Source organism: Artemia sp. Qi Xiang Cuo, chromosome 3 (assembly GCF_049724085.1).
Source record: "Artemia sp. Qi Xiang Cuo chromosome 3, ASM4972408v1, whole genome shotgun sequence".
NCBI lineage: Eukaryota > Metazoa > Arthropoda > Branchiopoda > Anostraca > Artemiidae > Artemia > Artemia sp. Qi Xiang Cuo.
In genome coordinates this window covers 26,479,341-26,501,183 of record NC_142796.1, presented here as the reverse complement: position 1 = coordinate 26,501,183, position 21,843 = coordinate 26,479,341, and the positions used below count along the sequence as shown (strand labels likewise).

The 21,843-nt window shown below is 36.9% G+C and overlaps 1 protein-coding gene across 6 annotated transcripts in view; it reads left to right on the top strand.

Annotated features, from left to right (window-relative positions):
* The window catches only part of CenB1A (Centaurin beta 1A), a 163,418-nt gene that overhangs the window by 50,606 nt on the left and 90,969 nt on the right, over positions 1–21,843 (top strand). For all 6 annotated transcript variants that reach the window (XM_089085696.1, XM_089085693.1, XM_089085692.1 and 3 more), the window contains one exon: positions 473–568. In XM_089085696.1, coding sequence (XP_088941822.1) covers positions 473–568 — 96 coding nt within the window. The remainder of the gene's footprint in view (positions 1–472; positions 569–21,843) is intronic.

Genomic DNA, 21,843 nt, shown 5'->3' with positions numbered 1-21,843 from the left:
GTACATACATACACAATTATTGCTCGCTTAAAGATACAAAATATAAGCATATATGGCAATTACTCACTCGGAAAATTTGTTTGGGTGTTCCCAAGAGGTTGTGGTGCTAAACTATAGCTTATATAGCTTTTGCGTAAATCCTTCACTGCTTCCGTCTCGGGGAGGAATACCACAGTATTAGAATTGAACCGAGTCCATGTCGCGTCACTAAAGTCTATGGATTCGTAAAATCATAAATTTGTATCATGATAATAACTTCCTTGTGATTTTAATTGAGTACTCGAGTAACTCTTTCAAAAGAAAATCCAGTAATAAAGGTTTTTACTTGTAGTGTTTAACTTTAAGACCTAATGGCTTGTTTGCTTTTGTGCTAAGTCTTTCATTTGAGTTTACTAATTCTACCGAAACAAATCTTCGCTTTACTTGAAAAATTCTAGAGTAATATGATCCTAATACCATTTTTTTGTTTTAGATCCTGTGCTTTATGCATGCAAACAGCACTTATTTCCATCAAGGATCCGACTTATTTCAAGATGTAGATCCGTTTTTGAAGAAACTAGGAAATGAGGTAAAGCTTTTCTCTTGTGTTTCTTTTTCCCTAGGTGACTAACAATAGTGTTTAGTCTTTGTAATGATCCAATAACCTTTAATTTCGACCAATACAGGGACTATTCCAGGGCAAAGCGTACGGCTTGCCGCCCTCAAGATTTGGTGAAATGGTGCCTCGTTTTGTATTTAATTCCGCATGGGTTGTGCATATTTGGACACACGTGATAAAAAAGATAAATATAGTTGACAGTGCAAATTACATGGTCTCATCACGGTTTCGCATGTTTTTTGTCAATTTCTAGAATTGCGCGTTATAATTGGTGTAAATATTATCTGGTCGACTCTTCTTAACGCATTCGGCTTCAATCAATGTTTCATCTGAGAACATGTGCATACAATCCTTGCCAATGTCTGGTAGAAGCTGGCCGACGTTTTAGGCTTATGTCCCTTCTGAAATATGCAATTTTGTGACGAGCCTACTGCTGTACCCTGCACTGAAAGGATCGGGTGTTTGTATCAATGGATTCATTAGTTTCAGGTCCATACATTCACCGAACAAGAATTATGACCCACTTTGCTTTTTTTAGACTATGGTGTCAAATGGCCTTAAAAATAAAAGAATGTTTTATTTCCAACTATACTCACTCAATCAGAACTAGAGAATTTGATAGGACTCCAGAAAATATAATTCGGCTAATGGCTTAAGCTGAATATCAGCTACTGAGTGATGGGAAAATTTTCATCTTACGTTTAAACACTAAAACTGTAGAACAGCAAAAAAAAATAATAATAAAAAAACATAGCTAAAAGTTGCACTGGGGACGTAATCCATAAGCATTGGCTGCCCCGCAACGTATCACTATGATGAATATGCTGTGTTTTTGCATGCTACGTATGAGGCTACATCGTGTTGTTAAAATACCTACTTGTGATAGTTTTGTCGCATCAAAAGTCTTCATCTACGTTTAAGAAGATATTCGACATGTTAAAATAATATTCTTGCCTCTTTGTGATAAAATCATTAATGAAGCTCAGAATCAAGTTATCTTGAAACTCATGTAGGCTACCTTCACATTGACCTGTCACTAATGAGTTTTACGGCTCAATTTTTGAATCTAAGCAAATGTAATACATTGTCTTCAATATTTTCTCATTTTTAACTATATTCCTTTTAAATGCATAGAAGATCAATTTGTGAAGTAAAGTAAAGTAATCGGATTAAAGACGCTTCTTGACTACTAAGGTACCTGCGTCGACCTTTCAGTCTGTTGCCACAACAAGATTCGATGTCTGGGTCTCGTATTACCTAGTTAATGTCAAACCCACAGTGTTACTACAGAGCTCAATTTGTGAATTATCTATTGATTCACCCATTCAAAATATTGCTTAAGAAATTTGCTAATTGACGTTTTAAAGGCTTTATTTTTGGAATCATTCATCATTTACTGGATGGAATCAAAGGAGAAGAGGTGCTCCTTTGAAAGGCACGAATGTATTTACTGTAAGAAATTTTTTGTTTTCTCCTTTAAACTTGACTATGTCTTATATTGAAGTAGTATTTCAATTTTTTATGTTGTGACGAATAAAATGCCCACTGTTGGAAATACCTATTGTTTTCTAGCCCTTAGGAGATTTTAAGGGGCGGTAGTGCCGCTATTTTTTGTGCCGCTAATTTCTGTTCCTTTTGAACCTAACTTGTTATTAATTTTGTTAAAAGTCATTCTTTTTGTTTTAAGCTTTGCTTATTTTATAACTTTTTTTAGGTTTTAATGTTGCTATTCACTTTTCTCTAATTTTTTTTTATAATTTTAATTAAACTGATAAAAAAAAAGGAACAATTATTTTGCACAGAAATACGTGTACCCTCATAATATTCAGCAGAACTGAATTTTTGGAAAGGTCAATTGCAATCAAATTTGTCTTTAACAGGCTCGTTAGGTGTTTAAGTAGTGTCAAACAGTAGTGGAGCATCGCCCCTTGAGGATCAGTTTTGCCCGTAACGCCTTTTTACCATTGCAATTATTAGAAAAGTTTATTTTATGCTGTATGGCGTGATTAACTTACTTACTTAACTTATTGCTCCTGCTGGTGGTCCAGCGTAGAGAGAGAAGCCACTCTTCGCCTCCAGTCCAGACGGTTTTGTGCTAGAATGATATCTTCGTCTGTGGTGCTACCGATCAATGACAGGAAGTGAGCAAGGTTGTCCTTCCATCTAGAACGAGGCCTTCCACGAGGGCGCCTCCAGTTGTGCGTCGAGGGATAAAAACTAAAGGCAATTCCAGCTGGCGTTTCTGTAGGCATGCGGCCTAGGTGGCCGAATCACCGAAGAGTTCGTTCAGCGAGCTGACTTGAGTTAGGTGTCTGGTTGATAAGTGACAGCAGTTGGGTGTTGGAGACGAAGTTATACCACTTAATCCCTTTGATCCGGTCCGAAACGCCTATGGCGCTTCGGACCGAAACGGCAGCATGCCAGGTCTCAGCACAGTAGAGAAGAAGTTCGTTTACAGTGGTTTTGTAAATACGCATATTTGTTCTGCGGGTAATGCCAGGCTTCGACCAGACGGAGCGACAGAGTCGGGCCATGATTGAGGTGGCTTTCACGATACGGGGCTGAGTTTAATCTTCGATAGATCCGCCAAGATACGTGAACGACTTCACAACTTCAACGGTATGTCCTAATATGCTCAGTGCAGGTGAGTTCGAGGTTATGTCTGCCGGATCGATGATCATTATCTTAGTCTTTTGCCAGCTGATTTTCAGGCCCACTTTCGATGCTTTTCCCGACAGTTTGGTAAGGGTTTCTTCGAGTTCAGCTGCAGAGGTGCATACCAAAGGAATATCATCCGCGAAGTCGGAATCACTTAGGACTCGTTCGCGCCAAACTGTAGTCCAAACTGTAGACGGTTTGTAGTTCGGTCACAGTGAAGATATTAATAGAGGAGGATTTATTAGATGTTTCTCAGAAGAACTGTCTACTGCTTGTTTTGGGTTCAAGTCTAACAAACTGTATTTCAAACAGTTAGCTGTACAAAAAATGTGGTTCTACCATCCTTTCTAGGGCTATAATGAGAGAAGCGATGAAATGGCCAGGACGAATTCTGCATATGAAAGATTGTCAAAGATCATTCGTTTTGGCCAACCATCTAGGAACAAACAAAAACCAGGTTATCATCACGACTCGTAGTAGCCGAGAGTTTAAAATGTATTTAAAACTGTTTAGTGACAATTTTTTTTTATTTAAAGCTAATTCAGGAATGATGACTATTACACAAGTTTATCTTAAAAGTAATAGTTTGCTGTGAAAAAACAATTTTGAGAATTTTGAAAAAAAGAGCTTGAAATTCTTCGAAAGTGGTGACTGATGGAAATAAGAATATACAATTGGAATCATCATTACCGCAAGCCCTCAACCAGAATATACAAGCATTCCTCCATGAGACATGGTCGCATTAGCTGCTCTACAACCAGGCCACGGTTGCTGCAACGCTCAATTCGTTAATACGCCATTACTCATCCCCATAGACTTAGGAATAGAGAGGCAAAAAGAATTCTATGACCACTCTCCCCTTCCCTCAAACTCTTTGTCCTCGTCAGAATTGTCAGAGAATATTTGAAAAATTCTTTATTTTTAAGCATCAGGCACCCTTCCCCATTATGTAACCCCATCCAGCTTTGACACTTTTATTATTACCGTTTGAATTAGTCATACCAAATAAACATTGAAGTTGCCAAATATTTTTCTACAGCAAAAGTGTTTATTAAAAAAAAAAAAAAATTATCAATCCTAGATAACGTGACAATCATATTAAATACTTGATAAACCGATGTGTTTTAGATAATTCATCGTATTATTGTCTTGGCTTGACTAAGTTATATTTAAAATGCCGAATGATTATCATATGGCAGGAATTTATAGGTTTTCTCGTGCTCTTCCAAATTTAGTAAGTTTTTCTTATTTATCGTTCAAGTAAAATTTTATTTCTTACATTTAATAATAATCATTTTAGCTCAAGGAGGGTTCAAGTCTTCTTCTTCTAAAACTAATTTCCATGATCGGGACTAGGAATCCGTTTAAAAAAGATTTTCTCTTTTATGTTAAGTGAGAATCCAAAAACGTTTTTTTCTCTCATATATCTTAAAAAGCCTATAGTTTCCCCAAGAAGAATTACACAATAGGTGCAAATGACAGGTAAAACTTTGCTTTATTTTTTTAATTCCCATTCTTGGCTAAATGATAGTAGTAGAACAACCAGTTTTTTTTTAAACAGTGTAGATAAAAGTTAAGTTTTCATGTGTGGGCTGTGTGGACAGACTAACAATTTGAGAACACACACACAAAAAAAAAGAAAAGATATATATTTGGAAATCAAGAACTTCGGTACTTTTGTCTGATAGCCACCACACTCAAGATCTTATATCGCGAACATGAGACAATAACCGGTTTTCATGGTCTTTATACCAGACAATTTTAGCTTCGGCTCGGTGGGAAACTGTATTGTAGCTATATATAATAATTAAATATTTAGTTGGTATTTTGGTTAGGTTAGGCTAGTTTAGGTTATGTATTTAATATAATCCGGTTTGGGTGGACCCCCTTCTATAATTCTTTGTTGTAGTTTTCATAATTTTGTAGATAAAGTATTATATTTTCATCATATTTTGTTTTATTTCATTAGCAATAACCCATCTTCACTGTTTGACAGAACTTGAGTGTGGTGGTTATAAGACACAAGTACCAGTACTCGAAATTGTGTTTTCAGAGGCAAGGCTCTAGTGTGCCTGTAGTGAAAGAGCCATAAACCTTCAATGTATTGTTTATCTATATTTCCTCAGGGCCAATTCATTTGGAAGGTGTGCTCGTAGAAGCTTCAGAGGGGAATTATTTGATATCAAATTGAACTTCTGATGTTGTTTTTAAGAGTCAAAAGTGATTAAGGTGGGGCAACAATACCGTTTCCATTCCTCCCCCCCCCCCCCTTAACCATCAAAGACATTCTGTTAAAATATTGAAATAGTCATTTGTTCAATATAGGTGAGTCCAAGAAAATTGCTTCCGAGGATAACATAAACCCCACAGTTTCTGGGACGAGGACCGGAAATAATAAGAATTAGTAATGTTTTAAACATACGTTTTATTAGGAAAATGGGGGCTTCTGCAATATTTCAGGAACAGTTAAAGTTGTCAAGTTGAAACTTTCTGGGAATGTTGATGGAATGTTGAACTAAATAAAAAGATGCTATTTGTATCCAGGTTGTCAAAAGGACGTATCTGCAGTGTATTAGGAACGGCTAAATCAAAACTTTCTGGGGATATTGATGGGAATGATGAACAAAATCAGAATATATGATGTGTATCCAAGTTGTCGAAAGGGCGTATCTGCAATATTTCAAGAACGGCTAAGATTGTTAAGTTGGAACTTTCAAGGGATGTTAAACTAAATAAAAACATAATATGCATCCAGGTTGTCAAAAGAATATATCTGTAATATCGCAGGAACGGCTAAGGGTGTTAAATTGAACTATTCAGAGAATATTGAGTGGATGGTGAACTAAAACAGAACACACTATGTGCCACCAGGTTTTCAAAAGGCCATGTCTTGAACATCTTAGGACAACTAAGGGCATTAAGCTGAAATTTTCAGGGAATCTTGTGAGGAATTATGGCTGCAGTGATATGTACAACTTAGTAAAGAACGAATTCTAACCCGTAGTAACCAAAAATTAAAAACGAATTTTGGAAAAAGCTTTCAAGTGAGAAAAATTGTCATGTGAAGCTGATTCAAGAATGGCCACTGTCATATCGTCTTGACCAAGAATGTCATAATGTTGTTCCATAATTCCATAATTAATGCGATCGAAAATGAGTGAAATATTGGATTCTTCCCATTATATTAACCTATGCAAAAAATTGTTCTTATAAATATTTTACATTAGACAAGTAAAACAAAAATTTGACAAATTCAAATTGACAAACTCACAGTTGTTACTGCAGGGTGGCTTATGCTTCAGTCTTCCTCCTTGAGAGGAGAGGCCTATAGCCGCTGTACTGCAGTAACTAATTACAGTATGTGTTTGTTTTTTCATGTTTATGTAGATGTGTTGCGATTGACATGAAATTAAAACAATGAATGGCAATTCAAGAAATTAAATTCGGGCTCCTTTTATTTAATGCCTTTTGTAAAAGCCAATCGCTTAACAGGTCTGGTATTATCTAACGTTTTCCTAGGTTGTCAAATATTATAATGCTGAAGAGAAAAATCTGAATTAATTATTTTATTATGAATTGAACTCAAATAGGGTTCCCCCTTATCTCTATTTAGGGCTAATTTTGGTGCATATATTCCTACGATGAAACAGGGTTTAATTTCTTGAATTACCAGTCATAAAAATTTTCGAAGAAGAAGTTTTTAAAAGAAAAGTAAAGGCCATATGAAAATTAAGATCAGAAGAAATAAAAACCTACAATAGTTAAAACTCAAAACAACAAGCAATTACTATTAAAGAATAAATGAAACCCAAAATGAACAGAAATTAAATCAAGAATCATAGCAAATAACATACAACATGTGCTAATATAAACGAATATAACTTAAATTGAATACGCAAATCAAGCTTAAAAGAACAAAAATCTTGTACTATTGGAGTACGTAAAATTGAAACCCAAAATGAACAGAAATTAAATAAATAATCATAGCAAACAAACGTACAACAGGTACTGATATAATGAATAAATAGTTTTGAAACGAGTAGAACTTAAATTGAATATGCAAATCATACTTAAAACGAACAAAAATCACTACAATAAAGGGTTAGGGTCCTGCTTCCTTCCCTAACTGTAAAAATCTAAGACCTTAAGTTTTGGAATAAGGGCATGACTTACAACACCTGTCTTCGGCTCTGGGGCATCGTGTCGACCCCGGAGTGTTTTTTTTTTTTTTTTTTTTTTTTTTTTTTTTAAATTTGATCTTTGAACTATTTTTAACAAAATGGCTATCTTAAAAGGCATCGGAAGCATTTGGAGGAAAAGGTGGGGGGAACAGTTGCCCTCCGATCAATTTAACTCTTAAAAAGGGCACTAGAACTTCCAATATCCAATAGAATGACCTCCCCCCCTTGGAAGTTTATACGACCCCACCTTCCATATAAAGTGCCTCTGGAAAAAAATAAAAAACATTGAAGCTTTATGGCCTTACTATAGGCAACGTTATAGCATTGCCTTAGATTCAGTTTTTTATTTGAAGGTCCTATTTTTAATTTTGCACTGAGGATGGTCTAGCGGGGGTCTTGGCCGAAATATTTGCATTGAATTTTCATTTTCACTGGCTGCAAATATCCTCGTTTTTTCTCATCTTGTCACAACAGAAATTAATATTCAATAAAGTTTCTCCAAAAGAGAAGTTTTACAAAGAAAAGGAAAGAGCCTAAAACCTGAACACAAACAGAAAAAATGTCCTCTAATAATTCAGTATTGAAATGACCAGAAAAATATTATCAATGAATAAATGAAACCCAAAATAAAATTAGAATAAATAATCATGCCAAACATAAAGATAACAGATATTGATTTAGATAAATGCTAAAACAAGAAGAAAGTAGAGACAAACTGATTCAAATAGGAACTACCACAAATGGGAATAGGGATACAGCCCCCTTTCTACCCTTAACATTCTAACATTCTATTGCGTCATTTGCGCTTTACAGAAAGCCAAATATATTTCAGAAGTTTTCTTTTGTAATTGACACATTGAAAAATCATAAGTTTCGGTTAATTAAGATTTCGAATCTAGGAATTGCTGGGGTATCCAGGAATCACTATAATTATATATTGAACACTCAGTTTATTTTCGTTTGTATTTCCGCTCATAATGATTATTACGATGATTGTTTTTATTATTTTCGTCGATGTTTGGACAAATTAAACCACATTGTTCAAAATACGCATAGTTTTCAATGAAACATAAATGACGTAATAGCATTTAGAAGGGAAGGAAGGGGGAAACTTTTCCGACTCGAATCTTTGCCGACTCAATTTTACATATTGAGATGTTCCGGAAAAAAGTTTCTGCGGGGTTGGAATTTTCTAGAGGATTCTTTCATATGGGCGGGGGGGATTTTCCGTGGGAGAAATTCTCCATAGTGCAATTTTCCGCGAGAGACTGCTGGAGCAAATTTCCACGGAATGAGGGGATTTCCGGGAATAAAATTTTCGTGGAAGGGGGATTCCCGGCAGGAATCGAAAAACAATAAAAATCGAAGTCTTTTTCAAATGAAAGTATGCTAAGGATAATTTTTCTGGTGGAATTGTCCGCAAGAAATTTTATGGGGGGGGGGTCAGCGAAGATGGAATTATCCTGGGGATTCCGCGTGGGAGGAACACTCCACGGAGGATTTTTTTTGTGGAGGAGGGAGTTTTCCATGAAGGGGAGCCGGATTTCCAGGCATTATTTGAAAAAGATCAGAAATTAAATAAAAAGTTTCTTTTAAACCGAAAATAAGGAGCAACATTAAAATTTAAAACGAACATAAATTATTCCGTTTATAAGAGGGGCTCCCCCTCCTAAATACGTCGTTCCTTACGCTAAATTTTGACTTTACGTCCCAGTTCTTTAAGAATGACTCCTGAAATACAATGGCCGTTTAATTAGAATAATATATCTTTTTAAAGTGCTGAAAAGCTTTGGCGTGAAGAGTGAGGTATTGAGGAGGGGGTAGCCAACCTCTTGTACGGAATAATTTCTGTTCGTTTTAAGTTTTAGCGTTGCTCCTTGCTTTCAGTTGGAAAATTTTGTTTTATTTTTATTTAATTAACAATAAAGAAACAATCATCTATCGGCCAGTCTCAGTACAGTCTTTGACCTGTTAAGAGCTTTGTGAATTTCATTCAATCAGGTTTTCATTGCAACGCTCAAGAGATAAGTGGGCACAGAAAGATAAGTAAATACAATATTATGAAGGATAAGATAGAAATTAATAAGTGATTAAAAATTTTTTATTATTATTACGTTAAGCAGTTTTCTTTTTATACTAGGTCCTGAGATAAAAGCCAGAAATGAGACCTAATGCTAAAAGTTTGGTAATCATGCATCTTCACTCCCAGTTTGAAGGGAACACTATCATAGGCAGCGCAATAGCGCTGCCTAAGTAAAGAACGATGTTGGTACAATGTATTTTTTTTTCTTGGTCTTAGACCAGGGCACCAGACCAGGGCTAGTGCTCTTTTTAATAGTCGAAACTGATTGGAGGGCAACTAGCCCCCCCCCACGCCCATCATTCCCCCAAAAACATCCAATCAAAATTTTGCGATAGCCATTTTGTTCAGCGTAGTCGATGTCCATATAGAAAATATGTTTCTGAGGAGGTCACTCCCCCACAATCCCCAGGGCAAGGGTTTTAAATTATGCCCTGGGGGCATATAAGAACGATGTTGGCACAATGTATTATTTATTATTTTTTCCGTTAGACCAGGGCGCTTGGTATCGAAGAAGTTGTTTTGGAAACTTTGAAAAGGACTCAATCAATTTGAAATCGGATAGCCATTTGCCCTTTTTAATAGTCAAAAGTGACTGGAAGGTAACTAAAACCCCATCCACGCCCACCAAATCCCCAAATACATTCAATTAAAATTTTGAGATATCCATTTTGTTCAGCGTAGTTGATTTCCAGATAGAAAATATGTTTTTGAGGAGGTCACTCCCCCACAACCCTCAGGGCAAGGGTTTTACGTTACGCCCTGGGGGCATATAAGAACGATGTTAGCACAATATATTTTTTTTTCTTTAGACCAGGGCACTTCGTATCGAAGAAGTTGTCGTAGAAACTTTGAAAAGGGCTCATTCAACTGGAAATCAGAGTGGCTTGTGCCCTTTTTAATGGTCGAAAGAGAATGGAAGGCAACTACCACCCTTTCCACGCCCACCTTTTCCCGAAACACATCCAATGAAAATTTTGAGATAGCCATTTTGTTCAGTATAGTTGATTTCGAGATAGAAGATATGTTCTTGAGGAGGAAAATCCCCCACAGCCCCCAGGGCAAGGGTTGTAAATTATGCCTTGGGGGCGCATAATGGTATTATACAAGGTATTATTATATAAAATTCAAAAAGGGTTAATTTGATTGGAAACTGAAAAGATTAGTCCCCTGTTTAATAGCCAAAAGTGATTGTAGGACAACTAACCCCCCTCTCACGCCCACCATTCCCCCACACACATCCAAACAAAATTTTAAGATATCTGTTTTGCTAAATGTAGTTGATAAGTTCTGGAAATGAGGTGTTTAAGGATGGTAACCCCCCACAGCCTTCAGGGAAATGGTTTTAAGATGTACCCTAGGGGTCTATAAGTTTTTTATAGAACACGTTGTAGTAGAAAATTCAAAAAGGGCTCATTCGATTGAAAGTTGAAATGGCTAGTACCCTTTTTAATAGCCGAAAGTGAATTGAGGGCAACTAACCCCCCTCTTACGCCCAGCTTTTCGCCAAACACATCCAATCAAAATTTTAAAATAGCCATTTTGTTCAACGAAGTTGAAAGTTCTGGAAATTAGGTCTTTGAGGATGACAACCCCCTCACAGTCCTCAGGGCAAGGATTGTAAGTTGCGCCCTTGGGTCATATAAAGTTTTTATAGAATGTATTGTCGTAGAAACTTCAAAAATGGCTCATTCGATTGGAAATTAAAATGGCTAGTGCCCTTTTTAATAGTCGAAAGTGATTGGAAGGCAACTAACAGGGTAGTGATTGGATGACAACCCCCTCCCCCCACAGCTCTCAGGGCAAGGGTTGTAAGTTATGCCCTGGGGGCATATATGGTTTTATAGAATATGTTGTCGTAGAAACTTCAAAAACGGGCTCATTCGATTGGAAATTGAAATGGCTAGGCCCTTTTTAATAGTCGAAAGAGATTGGAGGGCCACTAACCCCCCTCTTACGCCCACCTCTTCGACAAACACATCCAATCAAAATTTTTAAATAGCCATTTTTTTCAACGTAGTTGGAAGCTCTGGAAATTAGGTCTTTGAGGATGACAACCCCCCCCCCACAGCCTGCAGGGCTAGGGGTTTAAGTTATGCCCTTGGGGCATATAAAGTTTTTGTAGAATGTGTTGTCGTAGAAACTTTAAAAATGGCTCATTCGATTGGAAATTAAAATGGCTAGTGCCCTTTTAATAGTCGAAAGTGATTGGAAGGCAACTAATACCCCCACAGTCAGGGCAAGGGTTATAAGTTATCCCCTAGGGGCATATAAGTTTTTATTGAAATCTTCGTCTTAGAAACCTGAAAAAGGGCTCATTCGATTGGAAATTCAAAGGTCTAGTGCCTTTTTAATAGTCGAAAGTGATTTGAGGGAAACTAACCTCCCTCTCACGCCCACCTTTTCCCCAAACACATCCAATTAAAATATTTAGATAGCAATTTTGTTCAGCGTAGCCTAGTTGATTTGTAGATAGAAATTACGTTTTTGAGGAGGACACTCCCCCACAGCCCTCAGGGCAAGGGTTGTAAGTTATGCCCTGGGGGCATATAAAGTTTTTACAGAAAGTGTTGTCGTAGAAACTTTAAAAAAAGGCTAATTCGATTGGAAATTAAAAGGGCTAGTGCCCATTTTAATAGTCAAAAGTGATTGGAAGGCAACTAACACCCCTTCCACGCCCACCATTCCCCCAAAATCATCCAATCAAAGTTTTGAGATAGCCATTTTGTTCCACGCAGTTTAACGTTCAGGAAATTATACCTTTGATTAGAACACTCCCCCCACAGTCTTTAGGGCAAGGGTTATAAGTTATTCCCTGGGGGGCATATAAGTTTTTATTGAAATCTTTGTCATAGAAACTTGAAAAAGAGCTCATTCGATTGGAAATTCAAAGGGCTAGTGCCCATTTTAATAGTCGAAAGTGATTGGAAGACAACTAACACCCCTTCCACGCCCACCATTCCCCCAAACACATCCAATCAAAATTTTGAGGTAGCCTTTTTGTTCCGTGCAGTTTAAAGTTGAGGAAATTATACCTTTGAGCAGGGCACTCCCCCCACAGTCTTCAGGGCAAGGATTATAAGTTATCCCCTAGGGGCAAAATAAGTTTTTATTGAAATCTTTGTCTTAGAAACTTGAAAAAGGGCTCATTCGATTGGAAATTGAAAGGGCTAGTGCCCTCTTTAATAGTCGAAAGTGATTTGAGGGCAACTAACCTCCCTCTCATGCCAACCTTTTCCCCAAACACATCCAATGAAAAAAAATTTATAGCAATTTTTTTCAGCTTAGCCTAGTTGATTTCCAGATAGAAATTATGTTTTTGAGGAGGACACTCCCCCACAGCTTCCAGGGCAAGGGTTGTAAGTTATGCCCTAGGGGTATATAAGCTTCTTAAAGAAAGCGTTGTCGCAGAAACTTAAAAAAAGGCTCATTCGATTGAAAATTGGAAGGGCTAGTGCCCTTTTTAATAGTCGAAAGTGAGTGGAGGGCAACTAATCCCCCTCTCACGCCCACCTTTTCCCCAAACACATCCAATCAAAATTTTAAAATAAGTAGTAAGCATGTATGCACTACAGAACTAGATTGCATAAAACGACCATTCCCTCTATATAATGGTCCTATAAAGTGATCGTGCATGTTATATTTGGAACTAGATATTCAGGGACGAGATTGTGTAATGCAACCAGACTGGTTTCTGAGCCAACAACTATTTTCTAGACCAATCAGAGAGCGGATACATAGGGTACTCCATATAAGATGACTTGATTAGTATAGTAATCAGATTCAAACATAAGGAGTGATTTTCATTGTAGTTCATATTAGTAAGAGACTTGAATTCAGAGAGAGAACAGTTTAGTATTATTATTTGAGACGATATTAGCAAAGAAAATGAGTGGTACCTTTACACTATTAGAGCTTGATGGTGGGGCAGGTAGCAGCAGTGATACAAGGGCGGGAGTACCAAAAGTGGCTGTGGAAATTACACGTGGATGTAGACTTAGCCTTGAATGGGACGATATGTATGCTAGATATGTGATATCATTGAGCAAATTTAAATTGGAGGAGCAATTATGCTTTGCAGCGAAACTGAACACTGTGCATATAAATAGACTTCAAGCTGCATTAGATACACTAGTGAAATATATCGAGGAAAATAAATTGAATCAGCGACTATTATTGTTGTAAAAATATTTAATAAAATTGTTTCTAAATCGAAGATATTTTTTATAATAGGTTAGCGTATATTTTTAAAGTAGAAAAAAAGAATCTGGGTTAGTCTGAAGTTTGCTGTGAGAGTGTTAGGACTCTAAAAAATGGATAGATTTGTGAAGGAGAGAATCATAGGGAATCTTGTGTTTATGGAAAAACGTTTGATTCTAGATGATGATTTTCTGGAGTTATCTGTTCAAAGGAGGATATTTTCTCGGGGAATGCTTGTTGATATAATGAAAACTGATTCTCCGTCATTAGCCTATTGCATGAAGCTTTTATGTCGTAGTCCAAAGGCATTTACACAATTTATTGACATATTAATCACGACAAGACAAAATGAAATTGTGGATTTGCTTTTAAACAGACACAAACACACAAACTAGCTTAGAAATTTAAGACTTTTTTCATGAGAAAGATGTTGTTCAAGGAGGATTTACTCCTCTCTCTCTATCCCACTCAATTTGTTGATCGTTGCTCAGCTTTATTTTCACGTTGAGAGTGTCAACACACGCAAAAATGTTCTATACACGTCCACTTTGCAAGTATACACTCGGCAGTTGGTCATCATGTGAGAATTGTACAATGATTGATGAGTATGATGAAAAGTGCGAATTATGAAACCCGTGTAAATTCTATAGAGGATATGCCGTACAAGTTAATGGTTGTAATTCACGTTTTGAAGGGTTGTGTGACTTTCATCATAGAGGACGCCTATACTCTAATTGCCTAAGAGATTATTGCTGAAGTTTTTTGCTAAGAGATTGGTATCGTCGTGGCTTTAGATTATTTTGGGAGGAGGAGCCAGGTCTACGATTCAACTGTTGGAACAACAAAAGAATTTGGTTTCTACGTCATCATTGTGAAGACAATGGCTACAATGATTATAAGCCCACTGATTTTTATTTGGCTGTTATGGAATTTGATTCACCACTTGAGGACACTGTATGTGACATTGCTTCAAATAAGCAAATTGAAACATGCGAATTTTGTAAAATGAATGAGAATAGTATCATTGACTATACAAAGAGATATGATAAGCTTGAAGTTACATTATAATGTAGAAAATGTGACCCTGACATTGCAGCACATCAGGATCAGTATACAGTGAATTCAGATAATCTACCTGTATTAGTTGTTCCCGACAAATACCTATACGTAGTAGAAGAAGAAGAAATCTAAAGAGTAAAAAGTCGTTTTTATCATGTGTATTCATTATTTTTTAAAAACAATTTTACATACATTTTTAGAACATGTTATTCGTAGGGCACTAAAATAAATATTAAACACGCTTGAAAGTTTATTTTGCACTAGGAAGTCGTTCAATCGAGGAAAGTCAATGTAAATGCTAAGAAACTGTTTGTAGGTATAGCCACGACATCTGAACATGAAAAAGAGTAATGCATGAAATCCGCATGTCTTAGTTGTTAAATCCTGTACTCTCCTCTGATTTTGAATAATAGTTTTCCCACTGCTCTCAATAAAGTTGTTGATGTGTGGACTGTAGAATTTATATGATAGACCAAGAGGATAAAAAAATTCGATATTCTTCGCTGTTTGAAATATGCAAAGCCAATGACTTGTCTTCAAACTCGGTGGACTGCTATTAACAGTGATTAGGGTAGGGGAGACCAGCTCACCTTCACCACAGCCCAGGTTTGTCTTTTCAAAATTGCTCGAACACGTAGCGTTCAAAACCCGGGAAACTTTGCCAATGGAAGAGCCATGTACTAGCGATACTTTATTAGTGCAGAGAAGTGGCCTTCAATTGTAAGTAAATTTGTTTAATAAGTGGTATATTTTTTCCCTGCAGAACGCTATATTTTATGTCTTAGAAAAAAAGCTATTCAAGAGCTATTTTAAAAGATTTGGTAATTGTCTGTTACCTGATATATCTCTCAGTTTATGCTACCACTCTCCTCAAAAGCATTTGGCACCATCTATAAAGAGTTACAGATTCGATCAAAACTTCATATAGATGACCTTCTGCCAAGGTTTGCCATAAATTTCTTGCTCAGGTTCGCCAGGCTAGGGTATGGCGAACCATGGCTGGCGAACCTGGGCTGGTGAGCTTTCATTTTGTTTTCATTGTAGTATTTTGTTATGTGTTGTTGTACTATTCTGTATTTTACTAGTTCTGTATTTTTCAGAAATATTGTGTATTTTACTAGTAATATTCTGTATTTTACTAGCCCATCTAAATGAAGATTTGTTACTGGCAATAATAATAGGATAAAAACAATTGGATCGAGTCGATTTGCATGCCCAGAAGTTGTGACATTGATTCGAAATTTAAGAGTTTGTTATGTTGATGTAACATTCGACGAAGAATATTGAGACGAAATGTATTACCTTGAGGTTACTACGTAAAAAAGACCTCTTGAAATTTTATTTGATCTTTCAAGTTCAGAACACATCATATTTCTGTTAAAAACAAACTGGGCAATCCAACTAACATATTCTAAAGTTTGAAGCAGTCAATGTTTTTTCCTTGCCAAAATAAGTAGGTTATACATCATGACAAAAGACAAGGCTAAAAACTTTGAAAAATTTAAGACTGGACATGTAGGCTAAACTTCTTCTGCAAAAGTCTTCAATGTTACATCAAGCATATTGGTGCACTATTCTGTATTTTATTAATAGTATATTTTCTTTTGTTTTCAGACATCATGCGAACGCCAAAGCCTGCTACAGAAAGGAAAAAAGGTACGACTGAACCAGAACTGCTTCGTGAAGCTGTGCTAGAAGTCATTGAGAAGCAAGTTCCAAAGGCAACAGCTTCAAGAAAATAACATAGTCCTCGTGGAATCTTACGAGATTATGTGAAAATAATCAGCAAGAACGGCCTGGAGGTTAGAGGTTTGTCTCTATCTTTTTTTTCACCACGATACACCAATCTTAGAATTTTTACCGAAGGACAAGAACGGGCTCTTGTCAAATACCTGCAAATAATATGCCATATACATTATGTACTATCACCACTCGAGCTGCGTCAACTTTGTTACAAATACGCCACGTCGAAGCAGCTTAAAATTCCAGATTCATGGACTTGTGGTGAGAAAAACCAAGCTGTGGGAGAGGATTGGTATCGGGGGTTTATGCAGCGACACCCCGAGCTTACAATCCGACAGGCAGAAGCTACCATTCTGGGAAGGGCTACTGCCTTCAACCGCTTTACAGTTCAGTAGTTCTTTAACAATCTTTAGATTCTATGCAATCGTCACTTCTTTAGCCCAGAAAATATTTGGAACGTCAATGAGACAGGATTATCGACTGTTCACAAGCAAGACAATGTCATTGCTGAAAAGGACCAAAGGCAAGTCGGAAAGGTAACGTCTGGCGAAAGAGGGCAGAATATTACGCTTTGTATCTGTGTTAGCGCTATTGGAAATACAGTTCCTCCAATCATGATTTTTCCCAGAAAAACGTGCCCTGATATCCTACTAAAGGGAGCTCCACTAGGGACCATTGGATTCGGAAATGAAAAAGCTTCTGGATGGATGACGACCGAGCTCTTTGTCATTTGGCTGAACCACTTTATTAGTCATGTAAAACCAACAAAATCAAAACCAGTTCTTCTTATTTTGGACAATCATATTACCAGATATTCTAGTGATCTGCTTGAGCTGGCTAAGGAGAACGGTGTTAATATTTTAACCGTGCCCCCACATACGACTCATAAACTGCAGCCTCTGGATTGCTCCGTTATGTTTCCGATTAAGGCATACTACAATCGAGAAGCCGCAGCTTTTATGAGCAGAAACAAATGCAAAACCATAGCCATTGCTAATGTTACAGAAATTCTTGGCTCATCTTACTTCAAGGCTGTTACTCAAGAAAGCATAATCAGCGGGTTCCGATGCACAGGAATTCATCCATTCAACCCAGAAATTTTTCAAGACCACGAATATCTAAGTTCATCCGTTTCCGATAGACCAGAAGAACCGCCACTGGCCTCTTTCAGCTCAGAAGGTAACTCTGCGCGATATTCAGAAGCACCATGTGCAAGTGAACCACCCCTGAGAAACTCGAGTCCAGAACAGCTGCCTGTTACAATGTCTGGTTCTGTTAACGATAGCTATTCAGAAATTATAGATCTTTTCCCATTGCTGAAAGGATTCCCCAGGAAGCAGAAAAGAAGAACTGCAAATAGAAAGAAAACAGAAATCCTAACAGATACACCAGTAAAAGAAAGAATTCAGCAAAAGGTGGAAAAGAAAAATAAGAAACAAAAAGTGCTAGAAATGAAGAAACTAAGCAAGACAGTTGCGAAGCAATATAAATTTCCAAAACGGAAGCTTTTTTGCGAAGCATTTGAGTATAAAAGCAGCTCTGAAGATTTTTTAGTTGATTCTGATTGTTGCAGTGACGAGAGTCTGAATGTTGGTGATGTCGAGGCTGACACTGAAATAGCTGGAGAGATTACAGTCGGTGATTTCATTCTCACTGGAATCGATGGGAAAAGAAGCGGGAAAACATACTATGTTGCGTCGGTGCTAGAAATCAATGGTGATGATCTTGATGTCAAATTTCTCAAAAAGGTTAAACCAAACAAGTTTGTTTATACAGATGAACAGGCTTTTGTAGAGAGACAATCAGTGGAAATTAAACTTGATCAACCCGTCTCATGCGGAGGAACTAAAAGGCAATCAGAAAAGCTGACATTTGGTGTCGATCTTTCCGCATACAATATAAAATGATCAGACAAATGTAATATGAGTTACCTGTATTAAATTTTCTTATACCAATAGCTGATGAGTATTAGACATATTCTTAAATGAGAATGGCTCTTCTGGTATTTTTAAGAGTGGTTTTCAATGCTTGGCGAACCAGAACCGGGGGATGACGAAGCTGTACTGGGGTCGTACAGGTTTGGCATATCTGACCAAGGTCATTGTTCTTTGAATTATGGCTATAACTGATAGGCTAAAAAAAATATCAAAATTTTGCTTGATGTCCTGAGTGTGTAGGTACATTTTGGTTGGAAAAAGTTTACTGTAGGTTGACAAGCATAGTAGAAAAAAATTATTTTCTAAAAAAGTGATGAACCTGGGCGGGTCTCCCTATTATTAACACTTGGAATTTTTTCATTGAAGTCCGATGGTATGCAATAGGACTTGTATTGGGACATGTATCGATCCATATTAAATACGCTGATTATTTGGTTTGTGTTCATGCTGCTAGATCTAGTAAAACACTGCCGTCGGGTGTGATTTCCCAATAGGTTTCAAATTGACTCAATGATATTAGCGTGATACTCTCAGTCAAGGCATTAGCAAATGTGCACTCTAAACGTACATTCCCCGTTCGTACTATACTCATATCCTGGGTACCAGACAGGTCCAAAACAATTGCACCATGATTTTATGAAAACATTGAATCGGTTATTCCATTTCCAAATAGTTGAGTCATGATCTAGGGATTGCTTGGTCAACTCATACAGAGTTCCGTAGGATTTTTTATCAAATGATAGAGTGTACAGTGGAATTCCATTTACTTTGAACACAAGGCTAGATAGACCAAAAAAATTAAAATCATGGGGGATGCAGTCCAGGATCCAACAGCACTGGCACTCTTCATAAATGCCAAAACGAATGTTGATGGGAAATTTCAATTGTAAACAATGAATCAGTATAAATATGATAGCCATTGATCATTCTTTATGGACTAGTGATTTGGATGGATACGCTATGTTTAATATTGTTGCTTCTAGCATTCAATTTTTCCACTGCCAAAGCAAAAGAGCTTATAGAAAATTGCTTCCAAGCTATAAGAATTTTTTAAGAGATGACATTTCCACCAGGAGCAGCAGCATGTGTTCTTCTCAAATTATAATTCGATGGAGTTAGTTACAACTTTATGTCAATATTGACATTGGGGGTAACCATTGGGATATATTGCATATCTCATTATTTAATTTACCAACTAGATGACGCTCCTGGGTCACTGCAGCAGTTAAATCATCATCAGTTTCAAAACCAGATCTATACTCATAGGCCAATGCCTTTCCTCTCAAATCCTTATATACCTTTGGTGTAATCATCATAAATTGTATGTAGCTTGCACAGTTGGTTAAATTATTTCTACTGCTCACCAATGTTCCATTAATGCATACATTAATTTGTTTGAATAATTTGTGTAGGATACAGTTTTCATAGGACAGGTCATCGGCAGCAGTGGGAGTTGTATTATCTGACTTTTTCTTCACCACAACATTTAAATCAATAAATGATGATGATAAATCAATGAAGTAGTCTTCATTGGAAAATATCTGAAAGTATATATCAACAGAGAGAGGTCGCTGAGGATGAAATTTTTCAAAGTAGCCATACTTGAAACTGACATCAACATTTATAGCATTGAATATATTCAATGAGGAGCTGATTGATGGATGCGATTCGTTGTAGGGGAGATAGGTCATCTTAAGAGAAGAAATCCTTCTTAAATCTAGCAATCTTTTTCTTCTTCTTCTTCCTCTTATTGATCTTCTTCATTTTAGTCCTCAAAGTCGATTCGAATTTCACTTAATTCCCGCCTCGATGGAGACTAGTGAGAGTATGATAGCCAAGCACCCTTTTAAACCCACGCCCATTTTTCTGGAATTTTAATTGTTTACGTACGGCTATTATAGAAAATATAATATTTTCTTTAACATCATCGTAGAAAATTTTACCCAATTCCCAGTCCTGTAGTGTTGATGCAGCAGGTACAAGATATTTTCTGGCAAGGGGTAGTGCAGAACGAAATAGCCTAGCAAACCAGCTACCAAGACCATAGCCCGACATTGTAGTACGCCCCTTGTAATTGTCCAATCCATGTTCTATTTGACGAGGACTCAGAGCTCCAACATAGCAGTTGATATCAGGACAGACAAATGGAATTCTTCTATTGTTCATGTTAGGCAGTGACAATGGGTCGAAAATGACATGTAATCACAGCCAAACCTTTTGATATTGCTAGAGTCTCACCTAATTAAGTTCTTAGTGTTAACTGACGAAGTTCCAAATATGAAGTGTTTACGGGGATAATGTGAAGGTGTTTTATATTGTAATGATTAATATGATCTTGATTGGTTTTTCGTTCAAGAACTTGTAGGAGAGGGTCGTTGCTATTGCCAACTCTGGATGTTTCAACAAATGAGGCATAGAAAAGCATGCAAGTGTCCGAGGAGGAGGCTAGTGAATTCTCAGCAAAAAAAAGTTAGTATTTCCGGCACTTTCAACATTGATTTTATTGAGTTTAAAGCCAAAAACATCTTTTTGATTATTATTGAGAATTGCATTCTCATTGGCAATTGGTGAATTAATACATATCCTCCCCTCTTCCTTTGAATAGTTGAAATGAAAGGCCCCTTTTTTACAAGTGGAAAGTCTTTTATTGATAGAACGACACCAATCAGTCATATAAGTGAGTTCTTTGTTTGGTTATCTGACACATGGATAATTCAACTAATTAATCTTTTGAATTTTAGGTTGTTTACCAAGGGCTTTTGGCCAATCACGGGGTCTGATTTGTACAGCATGTTTGCGATATTTTCTAGTGATATTACAGGCATTTTTGAGAATGCAGTCTACAAGAGCCACTTCAAACGCACCGTCGGATTTGATGGCGGGAGAGAGTTTCGTCCAAAAATCACTTGTTTTATTCAAGTCATTGTAGAGAGGATCGGAGACGTTGGACATAAATGATACATACAAATCATTGGGCATTGTTAATGTTTCCACCACCGATCCAAGAATCAAAATCAGAGTTGTGTCCTAGCCACCAAACAAGCAACTGTTTCTTGACCCTGCGAGTACGAGTCTTTAATATCTTTTCAATTTGATAGATTTCACTGGTGGTTCTAACTTTTTGTAGTTCATTGTCATAAGGACCATAGAAAAATCGTTCATCTTTGATGCCTTGTAGAAAATTTGTTCTGGGTTTGGTGTCCAGTATTTTTGCCTCTTAAAAAATTTCAAGTGATAGCAAGTTATTGATTTCTATAGAAACATTCATCGTTCTTCTAATTTGAGAACCACTGCCAACATTGATTTTTTCTTCACAATCATTTCATTGGATTACTGTTGAAGAAAAGTATCAAACGTATCATGATCAGAATGATGAACATTCGTTGG